Raw genomic sequence first — 24,618 nt, forward strand, 5'->3', positions numbered from 1 at the left:
ATGTCCCATCTGTGTGCCAAGTTTGGTCCAGTTCCGTCACTGGTGGGCATCGCAGTGGTCTGTGGGAATCGTAGCGATTGAAAGTACTACATATCCCATCACCCATGGTCCATCATCCCGCAAACGGCACCAAGACATAAAGCGCATCATGGGGTAGGCTGTCTGGAATTGTGGGAGTTGGAGTCCAAAACACCTGGAGGGCCCAAGTTGGCCCGTGCCTGGTTTAAAGGCTTCCATAGAATCCTAGAGTTAGAAGGGGTGCCCAAAGGCCATCTAGTTGAACCCCCTTCTGCCATAGAGGAAGACACCATCCAAGCCCTCCCGACAGATGGCCATCCAGTCACAAATACGATTGGGAGATAGAGAGAGTCCTAGATTTGAAAGGGGTCTCTGAAGGTCATCCAGTCCAGCCCCTTCTGCTGTTCAGTGGGGCAGGTGAACTACAACTCCCATATGCAAGTCCATCATCCATGGTCCATCCCACTCCAAACAGTGCCCGGGTGTATAGTAGGCCATGGGGACTGTATGTGTCAGGCCTGTTAGAGTGAGTAGGCCAAAGCCTGCTCTGTGGTAGGTTTTTGCCTCTGTAAAAACTGAGGGGGGGGGGGGGGGGGGAGTAAATGATCCTTAAAAGGAAAGAATAAAAAGATAGTCATTATTTTCTCTTTAGTCTGCTGTGAATAGTATTTACGTACTGCCGCCTTACCTTGTTGAAGGAGAGTGCTGTATCCAAAAGACACAGGCAAAAGCTGCTCTGTTTGGAACCATGGGGAACAGGGAAGATGGCTGCCTCTTTTGCGGCCTAGCACAATGGAGCCAGGCTGCAAGGCCTGAAACGTGTTAGCAAAATGATCAAAGGAGGCTTGGATTGGGGCTTTGGGGGCTAGAAGTGTTCATAAGCATATCGTTAAAAAGATAATAACAATGTTCGCTGCTGCCTTTTGAGGAAAGTAGGGCCTTACAAAGAAGTTGAAAGCTGAGGCAAGATGGCATCTTCCTTTTCGGCCTAGCAGCGAGGGGCCAGCCTGGAAGGCCTTAAACATGTCAGCAGAGGGGCCAAAGGGGGCCATCCGTTGTCAGTGGGTTCATGGGGTGATGTGTGTCAGGTTTGGTCCAGGTCCGGCCTTTCTGGTGGTGGCAGTGGTGTTTTGGATTACCAAAGTGTAAGCCGAGGCTGTTAACTGTCCCAAAGCTAGCATCGTTCTGAGGAGAGAAGTAGGCCGAACGAAGCCAGTTGGTAGTAGTTTTTCCCTCAGCGATCCCAGTGGCCTGTGAAAGTGGCGGCCAATCAGAGCTGGCCCATATTCCGGCTGGCCAATTAGAAAGCTGATCCATATTCTGCGAGGCCAATCAAAACGCGAGCACATATTCCGCCAGGCCAATCAAAACGCTGATACATACTCCGATTTCACTTTTATTATATATATAGAAGATATAGATATAGATGTTACATACTAAATATTTCCTATGAGCCTGTACAGAGTGCAGTCATTATACTAGGCCACTATGGGGGTACATAGGAAGAGTCTTGAATTCAAAACCATATGTGTTCCAGAAATACTTGCAAATAATGAAACACCTTCTTTTCATGGCTTTCATATGAGTTTAGTATTTATTCAGTACATTTACATAACATCTTTATAAAGTGTACATAGGATTCTTCTCTTATTCAGGCACTGAACACATACATCTACTTCTCTTCAGCAAGGAGGCTCCATCATGTGCCATAAGACCACGTCCAGGGAACTATTGAGATTTTGTTTTATTATCTCAATCAAATATAAGAAAAAATAAGCATTCCCTTAAAAAGTACAATTTAAGATAAACAATTTTTAACCTTACAGATTAAAAACATGGGTAGAAATGTCTAGAGATAGTGCATTGGGAGATATAGGTATGCTGAAAACACAATTGATGTAGCTATGTGCCCACAAACCTATTTTTGGTCAGGACAGTCCCATCAACAGAAGGATTTCTGAGGCAATAGCAGAGGAAGGAACTGGCAAACTTGAGCGTTTCTTGGCTAAGAAAATCATATGAAATGTATGGAATCACAAGTAGATTGGTGACGTGCAGGCACACACAAACATAAAGAGTGGGGCAATATGTGATTATGGCCCGTTCTCTCCTGGCCACATGGTATTTTCTAAGAAGCAATTGTGAGAAGACCCTGCTGCTGCCTTTTCTCAAGTGCTTCACTGGCAAAAGAGAGATAGTAGTATATTTGCATATTGCTCCATTCTCTTATGCTATTGAAATCCTGTTGACATGGCTGCATGCCCAAGAAGGTAATTTTTGGGGAGAATGTTCAGCTTTTCCATGGTGCAATGGAAATAAATGTTTATTGAAAAAATTACAATGTAAATTTTTCTTTGGCGAAATCTAGCATTGAAAAAAAGGCAGCTAAACAGGATGCACAACACGACAAAGGTGCAAAAGGTTCTGCGTGGCGTGAAAGTACTTTTTACACAAATGGAAGTACTTCTTCACGAAACACAGTTAATTTGTGGAATTCGATACAGCTATGGTCATCAATGGAAGTGGGTTTAAAATAACACTGGATAAAGCATGAAGGGCGGGACAATTATGGCTGATGGTTATGTTGGACCTGTTCCCAGAACTGGATCTGGTTGGACACATCCATTCTCCCTCTTCAGAGCCAGGCCCCCAGTTTGGGGCAATTGAGCTAGCTTTTTGCTCCAACATCTTTATATTAGCCCTCACCCATCATTTTAGATACAGCAAAAAAACAAAAAAAACAAAACAAAAACAAACATATACTTTGAATAAATAAATATAAAAATAAAACTTATTTCCAAGTATATTTCTGAAAGCATAACAACTATAATAAACCCTGAGAGTCTCAGTATGGCACTCACTGACGTAGTCACTGCTGACAGCATTTTAAGACATATCTTTCCATCTTCCTGTAGGTCAATTTCTCATTAGCAGTATTCTTCCAAAGATCAAGTTTTCACATTATAATCAAGTACTAACTTCTTCAGGTTTCTTTTTATGCATTGATGCTGATTCTAACTATCTGTATTAAGGCAACAAAGTTTAAATTAAAAGTTTATAACAAAATGTGCCCCAAATAAATTATTCTGAGGAGCCTATCTTATTTAGGGGCTGTATTTCTTCTCTAATTTGTGGACCACATGAAAAGCTTCTAAAAATTCATTAAAGTCAATGCTACCATCTTTGTTGAAATCTATGCAATGGGCTAAGCTGTCTATGGATTCGTCATCTACAGCAGTTTTCAGGTGTAGGTTAAAGAGCTTCCATGCCTGGTGGAACTCGTCAATGGAGATCAGACCTAAACAGAAGGATATTTTTTGCATTTAATGTCACAGATGCAATACCTCTATATGAAAACAATCAGGAAATTATAATGTTAAATAAAAAAAACCCTTCTGAAGTGGAATTTGAATAGGACAGCATCCTATAAGGTCATGGAAGTTTATTTGGCCAGGGTGGCCACTTCAGTCACTTCAGTGTTGCCCAAAGTTGGGTTAAGGAGATGAATCATCCTTCCAGATAGTTTGGATTACAACCCACAGGTTGGCTGGATAATCCAGGTAGGGCATAGATTCCCCATTTCTGAACTAGAGCACTAGACAACAAGAACAGGCGGCCTTATTCTTTGCCTTTATGGGCAGTCTTGTAGACAAAACCATTACATCTTTGACTGTGATGTCACAATTTTAAAAGCCCTGTGAATTAGGTAATGGAGATATGGAAAAGGATGATGAGTAAGACTATCCTGAGATAACAAGGGAAGTGCAAATACAGTAAGTCTGCTTGTTACATGAGATGTCTGTTCCAGGAACCTTCACATAATCCAAGTTTTCATCATCTGGCGTCCTATTTTAATTACTTGAAATTAACAATATCTTGAGGCCCATGCTGAAGGACAGCATAGAAACACTCTGGAGGACTTATAGAAGTCCTTCAGAAGCATTCTCTTTAACTGTACAGCACAATGCTATGGTCAACTTCCACTGGAGGCCTAGAGTGAACACTGTTCAAAGTTTACCACACATAAGGAAAACTGTTCAATGAGCTTGCATACTAAGCAGAATTACTATATTACTATATCTAAAAGAAAGTAAGATCCATGCAGTGAAGACCACAGCCATGCTGAGCTATGCAAAGCAGTCTCTTCCAGATCCTGGCAAACCCATGGCCCTATGCTCAGCCACCTCAAGTTTCCAATTGTTCAGTTCTGAAATACTTGAAGGACTTCTTCCACCTAGACTACTCTCTGTTTCTACATTTCTGATTTTTGTTTGGAGGAACCTTGCCTCAAAGAAGGACTGACAGAAGCCTCTTTCATACTTGCTGCAATAATTTGATTTTTAATATTAATATCACTATTATTTTTAAAAATATCAGTGATTTTTATACCCTGTTTCCCCGAAAATAAGACAGTGTCTTATATTAATTTTTGCTCCCAAATATATGCTAGGTCTTATTTTCAGGGGATTTCTTATTTTTCCATGAAGAAGAATTCATATTTATTGTTGAACAAAAAACGGACATTTATTATATACTGTACAGTAGTTGTCATCACAAACCAGCATAACCAGCCAAACTGTGAATCCTAACAAGAATTTCTTGTTATTGCCATTATTTCCATGTACAACAATCTATAGTACGTACATTTACCGATCCTGCATGCTCTGATGTTCTGTTTGGCGGGCATGCTTCCAAACAAAAACTTTGCTAGGTCTTACTTTCAGGGAATGTCTTATATTTAGCAATTCAGCAAAATCTCTACTAGGTCTTATTTTCCGGGGATGTCTTATTTTAGGGGAAACAGGGTATGTACACCACTAATAACTTTATATAAATGAAAGAGATACGTAAGATACATCATCATAATCATAATGGTTTTAATGACCTAATGGTTTTAATAAGTGCCATATTTATTTCTATTTTAATGTTTATATACTTTAGGTTTTAATTTATATATTGTGCCAGGGGTCTCCAAACTTTTTAAACAGGGGGCCAGTTCACAGTCCGTCAGACCATTGGAGGGCCAGACTATAGTTGGAAAAAACCCTATAAACAAATTCCTATGCACACTACATATCTCTTATTTTGAAGTAAAAAAACAAAAACAAATGGGAACAAATACAGCCTCAATGTACAAATGGGAACAAATACAGCCTTAAAGGACCGGGCTGTGGTGCAGGCTGGAAAGCAAGCCAGCTGCAACAAATCAACAAATCACTCTGACCAAGAGGTCATGAGTTCGAGGCCAGCCCGGTGCCTGCGTCTTGTCTCTGTCTCTGTTCTATGTCATGGCATTGAATGTTTGCCTTTATGTGTGCAATGTGATCCGCCCTGAGTCCCCTTCGGGGTGAGAAGGGCGGAATATAAATGCTGTAAATAATAATAATAATAATAATAATAATAATAATAATAATAATAATAATGTTAATCATAATCATAATAAAAATAATAACGAGGGTGGGAAGAGATCCCTTGGGCCATTTAGTCCAATCCCCTTCTACTTTTGTGCACCAAAAGCACAAGCAAAGCAACCCTGACAGATGCCACCAAGCCTCAATGTTGTTGGTAATCATCATCATCATCATCATCATCATCATCATCATCATCATCATCATCATCATCATCATCATCACACAGTCCTAAACGCTTGGGAAGTGTTCACCTTGTGATTTTGTGATACGAAATCCAGCATATATTTCTCATTTGCTGTGTTATACTGTGTCTTTGTGTCAATAATAATAATAATAATAATAATAATAATAATAATAATAAGGGTTGGAAGAGACGCCTTGGGCCATTTAGTCCAACCCCCTTCTGCCTTTGTGCATCAAAAGCACTAGCAAAGCACCCCTTAATAATTAATTATTAATTAAATAATAATAAAAATACCATTATAAACAAACAAAGCTTTGGAAGGCATGCACCAGGCAAGGGAGGAGGAGGGAGCCACTGCTGCCACAGGGGCCGGATAAATGGCTTTGATGGGCCGCATGTGGCCCCCGGGCCTTAGTTTGGGGACCCCTGTATTATGCCATTTTAATTGTCAGCCACTTTTAATCTACTTGAGAGAGAGAAAAAGCAGGATACTATAAATATTACAAATAAATACAGTCAAAAACTGCTAATCCAGTGATAAAAAAAATTGTCTATACATACATTCAATGAACATTAATACTATGTGTTTTAGTTTAGTATGCTATGACCCATAACAGCTTGCTGCAATTTCAGATAGATGAAAATCTTTTGATTGTCATCTCTCAGTAGTAACAATGCAACAAATATATGATTTATTCCAGCTCTTCCAAATAAATGGTATCTTTGATGTAACCAAGAAGTGCAATGTGTGGAGATTAATCTATTTCATATTATATTTTCATAGCTTTCAAAAGCTATTGCCAAAATTGTGAAGCCACTAGCTTTTAATTGACTTGTTAATGGTTGTCCCATTGATCTTGTATCCTGGCATTTGAAGAAATAGAAAAACTGTTTCAAATATCTCTCAAACTTTACCCACCACATAGCATACAACTGTGCTACCAGCATAACTCTGTACATTTCCAGTCTTAAATACGCCACACTGAATTTTAACATACCTGAGTGATCTTTGTCAATCATATTAAAGATACTCTCCAGATCAGCTTTGTATCTACACAGGGTTTCCACCAGTGATGGCTGAACCTGAAGAACAGTTTTTTGAAAATTAGAATCTATCTAATCGGAATATATATGATTTCATAAATCATACCCTTACATTTTTTTCAAAAGCCCTGCATTTATAGAAGCAGCTGTTTGGTTCTAAATTCTTCAAGAAGATGTAAGTATTCCTTTGCCTGTACAATAATGGCTCCGTTTTACAAAAATATCAACTGAGGGGTTCTGACTTCTAATGAGCATATCAATGAACAGAGTTTGAACTCAGTATCAGAGACTGGACCCCCCACTTCAATAATTACTAGTTTAGAATTGCTGCAAACAGAATCTGCTGGGTGTAAGAAACAGCAGAGAATTGGAGGACCTATCACCCTTCACATTTACAGAAATAATGTATTTTCATTACCTATGGGGTTACATTATTTATGCTTCAACAGAAAGCCGTACTTTTGCTTGGCTACCAAAATAAATATTGTTGTTTCCATGTTCAAAAGTGCATAATTTACAACAGAGTATAAAGTACATTAGTGCTTTACTTGGCATTGCAAAAACAGTTGGTTTCCTGACCTTCTATCAGTTTGTTTCAATGACAGGAATGTGAATACATTCAAGTCAATGAGATGTTTTTTACTGTCAAATCAGTTGCCTTTGTTGTCTTTTGGAATGTTTTGATTACATGGCAAAGAGACTACACTGTTTTTCGAAAAAAAAATACTGGCTACAGAACAGGACAGTATGGTCACATATTCACTTTGAAAGACATCATTGGGACATGAGGTGTCCATAATGGTCTTTGCCTGACTTAACTGGGTAAAAGCTTTGTGGGTTGTAGCAACAGAGGAATCTTGTTCAATGGTTCCCAATCAACCCTCTTTTCCCCAGAAGTCTTTTCACAGTGGAACATGTTTGGAGCAGGGGAAGGGAACATAGGGATATGGGATGAGAAATTGGTGAAGGGACTGGAGGACACTCAGATGTAGGCTTCATTTCAGCCTATCTACTATGGATAAATGCACTTGCTCATTGCAACATGGGCTAGTTCTTTGTTGAACATCATCCCACCCTCTGTTTGTGGACTTGAAAGTAATTTCATTTCTAAACCTCATTTTGTTGCAATGGTTTGAGCCCGGGGTGGTTCTGTGGAAAGTAGTTGAGGTCCCCATCAGAGACCTTGGGGCACAGGGAGGGAAGCCTTGCCCAGCTTAGGACAGAGGGCTTCCTCTCCACTCTCAAGTGACAGGGGACAAACACAGTTACTTCCGCCTATGTGTTGTCGAAGGCTTTCATGGCCGGGATCACAGGATTGTTGTATGTTTTCCGGGCTGTATGGCCATGTTCTAGAAGTATTCTCTCCTGACGTTTCGCCCACATCTATGGCAGGCATCCTCTGAGGATGCCTGCCATAGATGTAGGCAAAACGTCAGGAGAGAATACTTCTAGAACATGGCCATACAACCTGGAAAACATACAACAACCCTACTTCTGTCTATGTTGAATCCTATTTCTGTCATTCCAGGTGGGTTGGGAGTGTCTGCGTCTTTCCACTGGTAGCAGACAGGCCATCTGATGCTTGGATTTGAACACATGCTGAGGCCAAGCTTCTGTAGATGTAATCTATAAAGTCTGTGACCTTGTTTACTCTGATTTCAGTTTGCTGCGTGTTTGGGAACCCTTCCCATTCACTTCTAAATCAAGAAAGTCAGCACAGCTACCGGTAATTCACGGGGCAAATTGCATTTACTAGAAATGTTTTTAAGAGCAAGCACTTTTTATAAAACCCATCTGATGCATCTACACAAAATTATATAATACAACAAAGAGCATGCCAGTATATTGTTTAGCTCAGTCAATTTTCTCAACAATTTCACCTCTTTGATTGGCAGTGTGATTTCAACATCATCAAAAGATGAAAGGTATTCAACATTTCCATCTTGATCCAGACAAACCAGTCTGGAACGTAAGGTCCTCCAGGGGAGGTCAAGCTGTAGAACAGATTCCAATGCTGAAACCCATTCACTGGGAGAAATCTTCCCTACCAAAAAAAATGGAATGAAACAAGCAATCAAAAGTACTTTATGATTATTAAAAAGCCCAAGCAAGAAACATGAATATTTTATGCTTAAAAGCTACCTAGTTGGTGATTCATCAAGTAGCTGTATGCTGAGGAAATGATTCTGAGATAAAAATATCATTTCAGGAAAAGCCTTGGGGTTAAGTATGGTCAACCTGCTTGAATAAATAAATGGAAAATAACCAAAGAAAGAAACCTCCCAGTTTGTGGGCTTAGATCCTAAAATGATGTTCACTGACATTCTCTATCACTTTTTACTTAACATAACTTGGATATACAGTACAACTTCCATATCCACAGGGGCTATGTTCCAAGACATCCCCCCTTTCCCTAGGACACCTGAACTACAGATAACAGTAGATTCTATATTTTGACTATACCTGTGCTAGAAGCATTTTAAAGAATAAAAACGGAGGACCTAGAGATGTCCATGTTGGAAATAGCAACCTCCCAAGCCTCTCACTATTTAATTTATTAATGTATATATTTGCTAACCTGTATTCTATGTATATGTTGATTTGCCAGTTTGACTTACCTCTTCGGTGTGGGAGGGGTTATAGACATGTGATTGCACTGAACATGTTCAGATTCAGGACTCCATTTTGTATTCATGTTTGCATCAGACCTCAGTGGAGGTGGATGCATGTATGCGTTTGGTCTTCAATAAAGGCAGGTTACTGTTTGGACTTTAATTGATGCATGTATGCTTATGGACTTCAGTGAGTACAAATATACTTAAAACTATGGACTATTGATTAAGAATGCTACCCTATGTACTCAACACAAAGAAGCTATATCCTATCTGTAACTAAACTTCAATAAGAAATGTGCTTATATGGTGTTTATGAGTAAAAAAGATATGTTATTTTTCAAAGAAGACTTTATTTTTTTAAATCTCTGAGTACATATTTTAAACTAAGAGTTTTCAAGGGAGTGTATATCTTTTGAGCAATTACAACTGCAAAGAAGCAACCATCCTCTGCTAACCAAATATATTTTTGGAGTGGCAAGTTAAAGACATGGTTCTTCAGTTTAACAGCTGAATTTCCTGTGTGCCATTACACGAATGCTTGTGAATATCATTTGTTCAAAGAGTTTACTTCTAACAAGGTCATGCTTTTCTTGTCTAGTGGTTTTCAAAAGGTGGTCTCCACTTATTCATGGACATTCATATTTGACAAAAGGATATGTACACAGAGACTAGGTGCAGTTATTTTCCAATAGTCCGGAAACACTTGTTGGTGTGTGTGTGTGTGTGGGGGGGGGGGGGGAGTTGTTTGCAGAGCAGATAAGTGAAACTGTGGATATTGAATTCATGGAAGGGGATCATACTGTACTATGCTATGTAGCAGAGGCGCTAAGACACTGTATAGTGAAAGGCAAATGCGCTTTTAATGTGGCTACATAGCAGACTGAACATTGTTCAATAGGACTTGAACAACAGCAAGAGTGCCTGGTGTCCCTTGTTTCCCAATGATAATCAGTCCTACTTTACAATGCTATCTGCTATGTAGGAACATAACAGCAGTCCTTTACGGGATATGAAGACATAACTTCCATATAGAATTTTGGCCACTATGATTATGATTATGACTAATCTCCCCTTTCCACAGTAAAATAATGCTCAAAAAAGCTGATTCTAAGAGCCTCACAAAGATCTCTCCTAAAAATCTGAAAATGAATATAGGTTCATCATGACAAGACAGGTGAAGCCTCAGGAAGCCAAGCACCAAGTGATTTATAGGTTTACTTAGGCAACTCTAAGGCAAATTAACATAATCACATTTAATTGGGTCCAGGAAGCCAACCAGTGAAGTTTGTAGAATCTATGGTTGCTCTGGGTCCCCCTGGGGGAGAAGGGCGGTATATAAAACAAACAAACAAACAAACAAATAAAATAGTTCCAGAATTTCCCATGCCATGAGATTTCAGACTTAAGACCTAGGCATAGTTCCTCATAAAGGATGGGCTCTAGTGATCTTGTTCAGCCTAATGTTAAGTATCAACCACAATTGTTCAGAGCACATACTCTCCAACTTTACCAATCTGGCAGGAATAACCCCGATTAATCCCCTGATGTCCCACAACTTCAGCTCCTCCACCCACTTCCCCCCTTTTCCTGAGTTTATTTCACTGGCTGCAAACTGAGTTCAAAATACAAAAGTCATTTAAACTCAATTAATTCAGCAAGGGGAAGAAGAGAGAGGACTTCCTGGAAGATTCATGCAAATACGAACAACTGCAGCTTCTTTTCATTCATGTGTTCTTCCTCATCAGTTACTTTGCCATCTTGAACATGTATCACACTTTTTATCTGTGAAATGTTGGATGGCATGACAGCAATCAATTCAGATCATAAACAATACTAACAATGAGAAAATATTCATCTGGTTGGAAATGAAATGCTTTCCCCACCTTGGCAAGTGCTACTTTCAAGAATACACAGGAGATGTAGCCCAACCAAAAATAGTTTCAACTTTGAACTCCACTGTAGCTGCTCCGTCAAAACAAAAAGTGTAATATACATATATTTTATCAAGGCAGTTATCTTGTCTTGAAATTCCAGGACAAGTCACTTACCTGTTTATATTATATTGAAAGAAATCTCAAAGCGTTTGTGTTCAGATTTGTATTACCTGTACCATTCCGGTCATACTGTCTAAAAGCTGCAATCAGTTCTGATTTGTGTATGTAAATCTTTTCCCGCAAGCACTTTAAGGCAGACAGCTCAATTGTGGAAACTCTGAAAAAAGGAAGTGGGAAGAAACAGCTAAAGTATAAAAATCTCACTGGATATTTAATTGCACACCTTTCCATATCTTAGAATCTCTAAGATTCCTTTGTTGTAATAAATAGGTATACATATAGAAAAGTAGTCAAAATTGTTAGGGGGCTAAATGAAGCTAATCAATGGTACATAATCCAGATAGACTGAAAAACAAAAACCTGACAAACAGTGAACTGTTACTTAAGCAAAATCACTCATTGGATCAAATGTGATATCAATTCAGTGCTTCTTGGTCTGTATGCACATTAAAAGCTGTCAAGTGAAGGAAAACAAAACAATGTTTTTCACTACATAGACACATGGCTAGAAGAACTCACATTTACAACCCAATGAATGAATGAATCAATCAATCATCAATCTTTGTTTCCTACAGTAATGAAATGCTACTCTGTTTCTACCCAAATAAGACCTATCCTGAAAATAAGACCTATCATGATTTTTCAGCATTTCTGAGGATGCTTGAAATTTTAAAAAAGCCCTAGATATAGTTCATTGAAATAGTTAATTTGGAAAAATAAGACTGCCCCTGAAAACAAGCCTAACGCATCTTTTGAAGAAAAAATTAATATAAGACTCTGTCTTATTTTGGGGGAAACAAATAGCCACCTAAGACCAAACCATCTAAACTGGCTCATCATTTGGACGCAAAATCCTATGAAATGACTTTAATTGCAAACTGATTGCTGTCATATCAGTGCACTGTTGGTTGTTTCTTATCTTCCCAGACAATGAGAAGCACAGGGTATTAGTTCTACTGCAATGAGAAGCACGTCACCCAGATGTTGCGAGATGAACAACTATTCTTGAGCTACAGCTCCTATTGTCCCTCATCCTTACCTTGCTTTGCAAGGGATGACAAGAATTTCAGTTCAATAACATATGGAAGGCCACACACTCCCCACCGTTGCTCCATTACGGTTATTTTCATTCAGGTGAGGGCATATTAGATGCGGAGGGTACTATCACACCACTCCTTATGCCATGTTATGCCATCTGAAATGCACTCTAGTCAGAATCATGAGGGTAGCTGATTGCTGATGCTCTCTATTGCACACTTGCCACATTGGCTGTTTAAAAATGTCATTTTCCATTTTTGTCCTCAATAATGGCATTATTAATTACATCTTTACCCTGCCTCTTGTGTTGTGATAGAGTGATTTATTTTCTCAAAAGAATTATAGCCATAATAGTAATACAACAGCAAAAAGGCATGACAGCAGGATGTGCTATGACATTATGATGATATAACAGCAAATAAACAGAGATTTCCATGGGACTCCTTGAGAGAGGGACAACCTAGTCACGCCTACATTAAACATGTGCCACACTCAAGGCCTGCAGGCAGAATCTGGCCCATCATGTCATTTTATGTGGCCCTCTAGATGTGGAACTATTTTCTATTTCTCATTATTGGACATCATGAGAAGAACAGATAGGAGCTGTGATACATTAACATCCAGATGTTTAGTCAGAACAGTGGGATTTGAATTTATAACCAAGGCTTGTGAATATGATGCCTGACTTTAAAATTTGTATTAGCCTTTTCCCAACCTCAGAGCCACAGGAGATGTTGAGTTGCAATCCCCATCATCCCCAGTCCTCATGGCGAATAATCAAAAGCGATGGGAGTTGTCAATAAATAATATCTGGGGATCCAAACTGGTAAAAACTAAACAGCATCAACCACTATGTAAGCATTATAGTTGGTTCTCTGCATCCACAGATTCTCTTGTCTTTGGATTCCACGGTCCTTTGAAGGCAACCTATGTCTGCATGAATGGATTGTTCACAGAAGAAAGCACAATGAGGTATCTTCACCCAAACTGGTTACTGAATTGTTGCTGAGAAATAATTACAGTAATGGATTACTTCTAGGGTGAGAAAACAAACAAACACATTTTCAATGACACTGCAATGCCTAGAGAGCAACATTATGAGGCACAAGCAGGACTAATGCATCACAATGACAATATAACAGCATGGAATAAGAACACCCCTAGTAAACAATATCTGTTAATTTATAAACACGCAGGAAAGAGCATATTAGGAGCCAACCACTGCTAAAACCAGCCAGAACAACTACCAGTCCTGTAAACAAATGCCCAGCTGCCTATAGATTCTGGTCCAGAAAGTTTTAGCCAACTCAAGCTAAAAAATCCCTGTACTCCCCATTCCATTTGCTGAAATGTGTTATTGTTTAACTTATGGTAGTAGTATTTACTGTTGGCTGCACTTTACGGCATTGAATGTAATTTATAATGGAAAGGCAGTGGGAGGCTTAGTTTGATACACAATGCTATTAACATATATCTTCTAACCCTCACAAAGGTTGTTCTCCTTGTGGCTGCTTCAATATTTCCATTGATGGAGCTCATTCTGAGTTTCTTTTCATGCATTTTTTTCTTTTTAGTAGACATGTCCTCTATATCCTACCTCTGATGTAGGGTCCGTTTATGTGTTGATTTCCTAACTTGATACTGAACAAAACGAGGTATCAGATCTGGATTTAGTTTGATGTAAGCACCACGATTACTTCCCTCTTCATAGTAATTTGAAGCAGAAAATATAGTGATGACCTTATGTTTTAAAGGGAAATAAATGTTTTGCTTTAATTAATGAGGAGTACAGTCTGGATCTGCTTAGAACCTGGAAGAAAATTTTAAATTAACCCAGAAACATGCATAAAGACTATCTGCAGTCTTAGACTCTGAATTTATAATTTCTGTTATCGAAGGCTTTCATGGCCAGAATCTCTGGGTTGCTGTGAGTTTTCCGAACTGTATGGCCGTGTTCCAGAAGCATTCTCTCCTGACATTTCACCCACATCTGTGGCAGGCTTCCTCAGAGGTTGAGAGGTCTGTTGGAAACTAGTCAAGTGATGTTTATATCTCTGTGGCATGTCCAGGATGGACTTATTTGAGGCAAGTGTGAATGTTGCAATAGATTCCACCTCCAACAAAGGATTCTCCCAGGCAGCAAGTCCATCACATGCTAATCAAGGTGGCCAATTGCAACATTCACACCTGCCTCGAGCAGACAAGAGCTCTTTCTTCCACCCTGGACATTCCACAGATATATAAACTAGTTTCCAACAGACCTCTCAACCTCTGAGGATACCAGCCACAGATGTGGGCAAAACGTCAGGAGAGAATGCTCCTGGAACATGGCCAGCAACCCAGTTTATACTTTCTGCTAGAGAAAAAGATACACAAGAAATACTTTTGGCTCCTAGCCTTATGGAATCTGTGCAATGCCTAAGAATCTATGGATTACAATACAAAACAAAGATTCAGGCCCTGGGTACAAATTCTTTTTTCCCATATGGTGATCCTGACAGTCCATCTGATAAACATTTCTATGCAACTTAAGAAAAAAAAATTAATTACAGAAATATCACATAATGTGTATAGGAGTAATTCAGTCACTCAAACTTGCTACACAGAATAACTTTCTCATGCTTTCAAATGACTTGAGTTAAAACAAGAGAAGTGAATATAATGTAGCAACCAGGGGAAATATGCAGCAGCCAGAGTATGGACCTTCATTGTGACAGTTCCGGAACATGTAGAAAAATATCCCCATATTTTCATCTTCACCAAGAGCCAGTCTTTTGTAAAGATAACAGATCTTTCTCACCTGGGACCAACACCCCCCCCCCCCCAACCAATATTCAGGATAACAACAAAGATAAATCATAACAACACATTGCTGCCAAAAAAGAATCCCCACTTTTCCTATAGTTACCATCTCAGCTGAGCTCAGATACAGCAGGGAAACCTGAGTGGTTTGGCAGATGATATTGCAACCCTGTCCCTGCTAATCAATGAAATACTTTGGGAAATGGCAAACTGAGAAAGCTCATTGTCAACCCTGTATAATCATCTTTTCCTTAATCTATTGAATCATCTTTTCCATATTTGTCACCAGGAAGAAAGAAGCAGTGACTACGAAGCAAAAAACAAAACAACCCCCCCCCCCCCAAAACAAACCCATTATGTGCTATACCTAATTACATTATGTATGAGTAGTGATTCCTATTTTGGTGTCAGGTGCTACCAAACTACTTTTCTTGATTATTATATTCATAGTTAAGTACATTTAAACTTTAAACCATTGATTAAGGTAAAGGTAAAAGTTTTCCCCTGGCATTAAGTCCAGTTGTGTCTGACTCTGGGGGTTGGTGCTCATCTCCATTTCTAAGCCGAAGAGCTGGCGTCGTCTGTAGACACCTCCAAGGTCATGCAGCCAGCATGACTGCATGGAGCGCCGTTACCTTCCCGCCAGTGCGGTACCTATTGATCTACCTAGTACTCACATTTGCATTGTTTACCTTTCCATAATGACTGATCTCATAGCCTTCCTCTTTGCATTCATGAGACCTGATGAGCATTTTCAAATTGTACCGTTTTAGCAACCTGGCCGTAACATCTGGTCCAAAGCAACAACCTCCACCTCGGTGTTTATTTGGTGTACAGCCATTTTGATGTTTGGGATCACTCCAGAGAATATCTACTACCTTTGAACAGAAAATAAAGGGTTGTGACTGTCAGTCACTGGAAGCATAAACTGTACAACTAGAATTTGAAAGAAACATGGGCCCCTTATACACTGCCATATAATTCAGATTTTTAAAGCAAATAATCCACATTATCAGCTTTGGATTATGTGAGTCTCCACTGACATACAATCAAGTTCAAAGCAAATAAACTGGATTTTATATGGCAGAGTAGAAGGGGCTACAGATGTTCATAGAAGGAGCAGTGGGAAAATTCTCCTTAGGCGTAGTTTGAAACATCTACATTTTATTGCACTTGCAGCAATTAAACCTCAGGCACTGATAGGCTGAATTAGCGTGGTAGGAAAGGATGCTGACACATTTAATGAAGCAGGTAGGATTTCAATCCAACTTCCCTGAGGGAAGGTAAAGTTTTCTGTTTTGTTGTGTTTTAAATCATGGCGACGTGAGACTGATACTTGGATGCAGGCGGTAACAAAGCTAAAGGGTAGGAGATCCTGAAAGAAGGTAAATGAAAGAAGGATTAAACAGAGGTACTGGAATATGAAAACAGAAACTAGGGAGAACTGTAAATAATGGAGGCTTTCAGATAGAGACAGTAGAAAGACTAAATCAGAAAAGGAAATTGACAAACAAACACTCCTCCCTTATTCATGGGGAGAATGGAGATGTTCATATACTCTTGGCTGCAGTCTATGTATATGTTATCCCCATCATTGGTGAGCAAAAGAGGGCCTACATATCTACAGAATATGAACATAGAGTATGTCTAGATGAAGGAGGGATTACACTATGTAACAAAATTTGGAAAAAAAATCTGTTCCTGGTTTGAAAGTGTTTTTCCTGTTTAATTGTGTGATACTTATTTTGAAAGTAATTGTCATACTCCAGAAACTTGGTTTTTGTGGCTGCCACAAACTATGTGGAATTGGTTGAGACTCTATGAGATAGTCACTGAAAAATTATAACATAATGTGCTGCAAGATGCCCCACAAAAACAAAGTTTTTGGAGTTTAACAAACCTTTCCCATGATAGAACCAATTAGGAACAAAAAATGTGTTACATTGTGTTCTAGACAATTTAAATCCTCCCAGAGTGTGGTTTCTGTCCATGGACATAGCTATGCATGCAGGGTCCCTTCTCATGTGGCCAGCAAGAGCCATGGACCCTCTCAGCACACAATGTTTGAACATCCATATAGTTATTTGAACTAACCAGCCAATTCTTCTGGCTTCAGGCAGAATAAGGTATAATTGTAGAATCACAGAGCTGGAAGAGGCCCTAAAGACTATCCAGACTAACCCTCTGTCTTCTAGGAATACACAATCAAGTCACTCCTGAAAGATGGCCAGCCAGTCTCTATTTAACAATCTTGTAAATAATACCGCAATAATGTGACCCTAAACTCTTATTTTTAATGTTTCCAAAATTAAGTCCTGGGTTTTTACACTTTAAAAATCACCATATTCAGTAGATTGCAATTTTTGAAATACAGCTTCAACATACCTGCTTCCATTCCTTTGGTGTTAATTCTGGAGATGTGTATGCTGTGGTAACATTGGATGGCTTGCAATATTGCACCTCTGGAATTGGATGAGAAACAGTTCTGTGACAGAGGTTGTCAAGATGTTGCCTCTTACTGTATTGTCTACTGTTGCTTGATGCTGACATAGACCTTAAAGCTTCTTTACTGGAGACGTGAGACCCAGAATTGGACTTCTTGGTTTGTACTTGGTGGGAATAGGCTTCTGTAAGAGCAGCTCTCTGCGGATCATTGCCTGTTCCAGCATTTGATTTTGGTGGGTTAAGTACAGATTTCAGCTAAAAAGAAAAACTCTTCAGTCATCATCTTCAGGGTACGTTATTGGCGTAGAAGGCCACATGCATAGACATTTCTGCAGCTCTTACACAATATGAAACCAAGCAGTAAAATTAAGTCATAAATAGCTGTAGGGGTTTATGGAAAGTAATTTACACAAAGATATTTTACATAAAAAGCAAACTATGAGTATATTGTATTGTCGAAGGCTTTCATGGCCAGAATCACTGGGTTGCTTTCAGTTCCGTGCTAATCAAGGTGGCCAATTGCAACATTCACACTTTCCTCCAACAACCAAGATTTCTTTCTCCCATCCTGTACATTCCACAGATATATAAACTCCACTTGCCTAGTTTCCAACAGATCTCACAACCTCTGAGGATGCCTGCCATATATGTGGACAAAACTTCAGAAAAAAATGCTTCTGGAAATTGGCCATAGAGTCCAGAAAACTCACAGCAATGTATAAGTATATTGTTATCTAAATCTCCTGTCAGCTCAAGGTGGAGCATACATAACACAGTTAAAATACATAGATAAAACAAGAGAGCATAAAAATACACATATTAACAATGCAAATTCCCAGACAGATCATTTCCCCCTGAGCATGAGTATGTGAAACTACAGAAATGGGTCCCAACATTATGGGATTTTCACTGTAATATAGCCCCAGAATTTTTTTATTTAACTGAAAACTCTAACAATCTGGCAAATTTATTTGGGGGGGGGGATTTACCAGATGATGTGCTCCTGGGTAATTGGTCATCACTTTTTAATGTATATATTTAATATAATTGCACTATGACAATATCAACTTGTCAGAATTTCCCCTTTGTTCACACAGAGAAAGAAATGCTTTTCCTAAGGTGATGCCTTCCATGATATGTGTGCATCACATTAACATAAAAATGTTTTTAACATTCTCATTAAATTGATAGGGTCAATTGACTAAATGTCAGCTTTGATTAAGCAATTAAAATGCCACAGATTGGATTGTGGCCTCTTAAGACAAAATCCAGAGAAAGTCAAGTATGCATAATATGACACAGTAATTTAAAAATCAGCTGTGATTTTTATCTTTATTTTAAAAAATCTACAAAATGCTATGACATTTTCAAGAAGCAGCCCCTGAATTCTCATTGATTTCAAGAGCATTTCAATGTTCTGAGATAGATGGGAATGAAACATAGGAGGGTGATTTGTGAGTGTAATATCTTACCTTGTTTCTCTGAAACAAATTCAGGAAATTTAAATCAGTTGTGTCGGAGATTCCACCATGTAAAATTAGAACTTTGTTGTCTATTATAGTTGCAAGAGGAAGCCAACTGTAGACATCTTGAAGAAGATGCAAAATCGTTGTGCCATGGCACTATTAAGTGGAAAATGTGATTTGTATTGCATTCCAGAAATGTTCAAAATTATGGACATTTGCTAAAACATAAGAACAACTTCTCCTTTACTTTATTATTTCAGTGCTTCTAAGGCAGTGGTTCTCAACCTGTGGGCCCCCAGATGTTTTGGCCTTCAACTCCCAAAAATCCTAACAGCTGGTAAACTGGCTGGGATTTCTGGGAGTTGTAGGCCAAAACACCTGAGGACCCACAGGTTGAGAACCACTGTTCTAAGGAATTAGCTTACATGGCCTATAAAGGACAAAGAAGTAAAAGCTGGTATTCTCAATGGGTTTTAGTTCCAAAGAAGTACTGTACATAGATAATTGTATCCTTAGTAAATTGAAATTGAGAGTACACAGAAAGCCACATGACAAGCAAAATGGTAGGTATCAAAAAGAAATGAAACACTTACCTGGTACTTCTTCATAACTTCTTTTGTGAACCCATATCTGAAATGAGTAACATATAATAAGGAATTTTAGTGAAAATAAATCTCAATGGTAATATACAGGTCCTGGAGCAAATAATTGCATCAAACTGCGGGGTTGTTCTCTCTTCTTTGTTAGATGTTTATAACTGAGTATTGTTCTAACCTTTGAGACATAATCCAGAAAACGTCAACTATGCACAGAATATTGCATAAATAAAGGATTTTCATACTTTCACATTACATGTTGATGCTTGGTTATGGGAGGAGTGATATGCCATTGCCATCTGGCATTGCCATAATATAACAAAGCAGTACTAATTCCAAGAATCAGAAATGAAGATGACTTCTTTTATATTCTGTACTCTCAATATATTTCCCAATGGTTTATTATATTTGTATTAATCTACTAACTAGGCCCTACTTTAATGCATTTAACTTGGAGAAAGGCAACATTTTCCTAATGTATACTTTGAAGCAGGGGTTTTCAAGCTATAGGTCACCAGACGTATACTATAGTTCCCACAGTTCTTCACTGTTGGCCATGTTGAGGTTGGAGTCCAATAAAATCTGGGACTTCATGTTGGAAACTAGTGGTCCAAAGGAAAAAAAATGATTGGGTACTACTTATACATATTGCAGCACTAAGCAGCACAATCATACTTCTGTTTCAACTTCTCTTCAGATGTTAGAACTATTTCTGAGTAAGTTGTTGAAGTGGGAATGATTGTAAATAGAGTTGTTTAAATGTAATTGTTGCAATATGGGCTGGTGATTGCATCATACACTGTCTGCTGTCCACTGTGCAAGTGTGTAAAGAGTTAACTGAGTATTGCATCATACAGCAGAGGTGTTTATATATAGCCTTCTGCTTCCTGTATTCTCTCTCTGGTTATCTGCTCTCTGCACTCTGTCTGTATGTATATCGTCTTGTGAGAGTTTTCCGTTCGTAAGTAAACCTTTTTATAGATAGCTGAAGTCTCCAGCCTCGTTACTGGTGCCAGTGCATCTACGTGGGTCTTCTGCTGCATGTGTGTTTATCCGAACCGCGCTCTGACATAAGTGGCCGAGAGCTAATTTAACTAAAACGTCACACAGTAATAATAATATAATAATAATAATAATAATAAAACTTTATTTATACCCCGCCACCATCTCCCCAATGGGGACTCGGGGCGGCTAACATGGGGCCATGCCCAGAGCAATACAACATAATAAAATATAAGAACAACATATCATAACACCATTTAAAATACAATAAATAATAATAAACAGAACATCAAGAAATCAAAAAAGAAAAAAAAAACAATAAATCAAGGGCAGGCCGCTTGAACACAAAGATAAAACCCGGAGTGAGAGGGACAGAGAAGTACTCCACTATGGGCAGGGACATTTGGAAGGGGTAATCTAGAGGATAGAAGTTCGGAGGGGAGTAATACGGAGATATATTACAGACATTACTCACCGAAAGCACAATGGAAGAGCCATGTTTTTAATTCTCTCCTAAAAGCTAACAGAGTGGGAGCTTGCCTTATTTCAGTGGGAAGTGAGTTCCACAATCGGGGGGCCACAGCAGAGAAGGCCCTCTCCCTTGTACTTACAAGGCGAGCCTGGGATATAGGCAATGGTGATAACAGGGCCTCTCCGGATGATCGCAAGGAACGGGCAGGTTTATGGAAGGAGATACGATCACGGAGGTAGGTGGGTCCCAAACCGTTCAGGGCTTTATAGATGATGGTCTGCACCTTGAATTGGGACCGGAAGATGAACGGCAGCCAGTGGAGCTCCTTAAACAAGGGAGTGGATCTCTCCCTGTAATTTGCCCCCGTTATTAATCTGGCTGCCGAGCGTTGGACCAGTTGTAATTTCCGGGCCGTCTTCAAGGGAAGCCCCATGTAGAGTGCATTACAGTAGTCCAGTCTGGAGGTAACTAGGGCATGGACCACCGTGGTCAAATCAGACTTCACGAGGTATGGTCGCAGTTGGCGCACAAGTTTGAGTTGTGCGAAAGCCCTCCCGGCCACCGCCGACACCTGAGCCTCAAGCGTCAACGCTGAATCCAGGAGGACCCCCAAACTGCGGACCTGTGATTTCAGGGGGAGTGCAACCCCGTCCAGCACAGGTTGCCACCCAATACCCCGATCCGACGCACGATTGACCAGGAGGGCCTCTGTCTTGTCAGGATTGATCCTCAGCATGTTCCTCCTCATCCAGTCCGCCACAGCAGCCAGGCACTGGTTCAGCACCCGAGGGGCTTCCTTGGAGTCAGGTGGAAAGGAATAGTGGATTTGCGTGTCATCTGCGTAGAGATGGCAACGCCCTCCAAAACTCCGGATGACCTCTCCCAGCGGTTTCATGTAGATGTTAAATAGCATGGGGGATAAAATAGACCCCTGCGGAACCCCACAGGTCAATGGCCAGGGGTCTGAGCAGGTGTCCCCCAGCTTCACCATCTGGGAACGACCCTCCAGGAAGGACTGGAGCCACAGCAGAACCGTGCCCCCGAGCCCCATCCCGGAGAGCCTCCCCAGAAGGATACCATGGTCGATGGTATCGAAAGCCGCTGAGATATCCAGGAGAACCAGCAGGGTCACACTCCCCCTGTCCAGCTCCCTGCGGAGGTCATCCACCAAGGCGACCAAAGCCGTCTCGGTACTGTGCCCAGGCCTGAAGCCAGACTGCGAGCGGTCCAGAAAATCAGTGTCATCGAGGAACTCCTGGAGCTGCGTGGCAACCACCCGCTCCAGAACCTTGCCCAAAAATGGAAGGTTGGAGATTGGTCTGTAATTGTCACAAACCAATGGGTCTAGCGAGGTCTTTTTTAGCAACGGTTTTACCACCGCTTGCTTAAAACAGGATGGAAATGACCCCTGACCCAAGGAGGCATTTATTATGGCCACAAACCACTCCAACAGCCCATCTTTGGCCAGTTTAACCAACCAAGAGGGACAAGGATCCAGAGCACAAGTGGTCGCCCTCACAGACCCAAGAATCCCCTCCACGTCATCAGGAAGAACAAGCCGGAAAGAATCCCATAAGATGGAACCGACAGGTGCCTCGGTTACCTCCGCTGAAACCACAGTCAAGCTGGAGTCCAACTCATGACGTATCTGAGCAACTTTGCCTGCGAAATGGTGTGCGAAATCGCTACACCGAGTTGCCAAGTCATCGGGAAGCTCCTGGGCCTCAGGAGGCCACAGGAGCTCTCCAACAACTCGGAACAACTCCGATGGCCTATTGGCTGCAGACGCTATGCGGGCAGTCGTGAAAGCTTTCCTGGCTGCTCGCAGAGCCACGGAGTAAGCCTTAATAGCGGCTTTAGCCCGTGCTTGGTCGGACACATCCTGAGATTTCCTCCAGATGCACTCTAGTCCCCTCCTCGTACGCTTCATCACGGCCAGCTCCTCAGTGAACCAAGGAGTCGACATGACTCTACGCAGCGAAAGGGGACGTTCGGGAGCGATCGTGTCAAGTGCCCTTGCCAACTCGCTGTTATAACGATCAGCCAGGACATCAACAGGATCGCCAGTCTCCAGAACAGGAAGATCCCCAAGAGACCTCAGAAGTCCATCCGGATCCATCAGCCTCCTGGGGCGGACCATCTTAATGGGTCCACCACCCCTGCGGAGGTTAGAAGCCACGGCGAAACTTAAACAGATCAGATGATGGTCAGACCATGACAATGGAAGAATATTTTGCTCTTCCACTCTGACTGTCCCACTGTCCACAATAAAAACCAGGTCCAACGTGTGTCCCGCCTGATGTGTGGGCCCAGATATAACTTGAGTCAGCCCCATGGTCGTCATGGCAACCATGAAATCCTGAGCTGCACCTGTTAATGTGGTCTCGGCATGGATGTTAAAGTCTCCCAAAACTATGAGTTGTTGGGAGACCAAGGCCGCATTAGAGACCACTTCTGCTAGCTCACGCAGGGAGACTGCTGGGTCGCGGGGTGGACGGTACACCAACAGAATCCCCAAGCTGTCTCGGGCTCCCACCTTCAGCAGGACACATTCAAACCCCATAGATTGTGGAACGGTGCATCTGATCAGGGCGATAGACTGCCGGAAGATCACCGCAACTCCACCTCCCCGCCCCTCCACCCTGGCCTGCTGATGGACCCCGAAATCCGGTGGACACAGCTGGGTGAGATTCACCCCACCCGGTTCATCCAACCAAGTCTCGGTAATACATGCCAGATCCGCCCCCTCATCCAGGATCAAATCCTGGATGATAGCTGTCTTACCATTGACGGATCTGGCATTCAGAAGCAGGACCTTAAGGTTGAGGGGTCTGTCCTGGAGACTACCACACCTATTCCTCTCCAGGGTCGCAATAACTCTGTTGCGCTTCTCCCTGGGTTGTTGGTGACCGTTCTTCCTTCTCCCCCACACCACCTCAATGGGCCCCCCCATGTGAGAACCCTCCTCCTCCTGAGGGATTGGCTTGTTGAGATTGCCAATTGAAGGGGATAGTCAGCTATCCTGGGATGAAAGGCCTCCAAGTGTATTTGATTGTTTAAAAGAGAGGCTTATCTCCGCTGGTATGAGAGAGGAGGAGTCATCTAATATGATAACATCATCTAATGAGGGAGGGGGACTAGGCACAGCTAATGACTGATGACAGGGCTGGGGGGTAGAACAGACATGGCTTAAAATTAGAGACTCTTGTATTTCACGAGTCAGTCCAATGTCTAGGGGGCGGATCACTGGGTCTACTAATACCCTCTTAAGAATGATACCCCATTGTTGGAGTTTAGGCCCGTACAAAAACAGTTCTTCCAGTAACATTCTATCCTCCAGTCCAATGAGAAGACATAAGGAGCGGTTCCAAGATTGATAGTCTCTGCGAAGCCAGTCAATGGTCTTGATCTTCACTTCCGACCGGCTCATAGAAAGAATTTGAGAGAGAGATATCTGGACAGCTCGCTTTG

General features: G+C 40.9%; 1 protein-coding gene across 3 annotated transcripts in view; it reads right to left on the reverse strand.

Annotated features, from left to right (window-relative positions):
* Window positions 1-1,401: 1,401 nt before the first annotated feature.
* Window positions 1,402-24,618, reverse strand: part of ppef1 (protein phosphatase with EF-hand domain 1) — a 55,364-nt gene continuing 32,147 nt past the window's right edge. For 2 of the 3 annotated variants that reach the window (XM_008107289.3, XM_016992391.2), the window contains exons 9-17: window positions 19,671-19,707; window positions 19,084-19,233; window positions 17,552-17,866; window positions 15,859-16,044; window positions 13,962-14,104; window positions 11,377-11,483; window positions 8,538-8,701; window positions 6,612-6,696; window positions 1,402-3,316 (exon numbers count right to left, since the gene is read on the reverse strand). In XM_008107289.3, the coding sequence (XP_008105496.1) occupies window positions 3,123-3,316; window positions 6,612-6,696; window positions 8,538-8,701; window positions 11,377-11,483; window positions 13,962-14,104; window positions 15,859-16,044; window positions 17,552-17,866; window positions 19,084-19,233; window positions 19,671-19,707 (1,381 nt within the window). In that variant the 3' untranslated portion in view covers window positions 1,402-3,122. Of the gene's footprint in view, window positions 3,317-6,611; window positions 6,697-8,537; window positions 11,484-13,961; window positions 14,105-15,858; window positions 16,045-17,551; window positions 17,867-19,083; window positions 19,234-19,670; window positions 19,708-24,618 lie in introns of those variants that run through there. The other variant, XM_062975217.1, reaches the window with a different exon arrangement.

Source organism: Anolis carolinensis, chromosome 3 (assembly GCF_035594765.1).
Source record: "Anolis carolinensis isolate JA03-04 chromosome 3, rAnoCar3.1.pri, whole genome shotgun sequence".
NCBI lineage: Eukaryota > Metazoa > Chordata > Lepidosauria > Squamata > Dactyloidae > Anolis > Anolis carolinensis.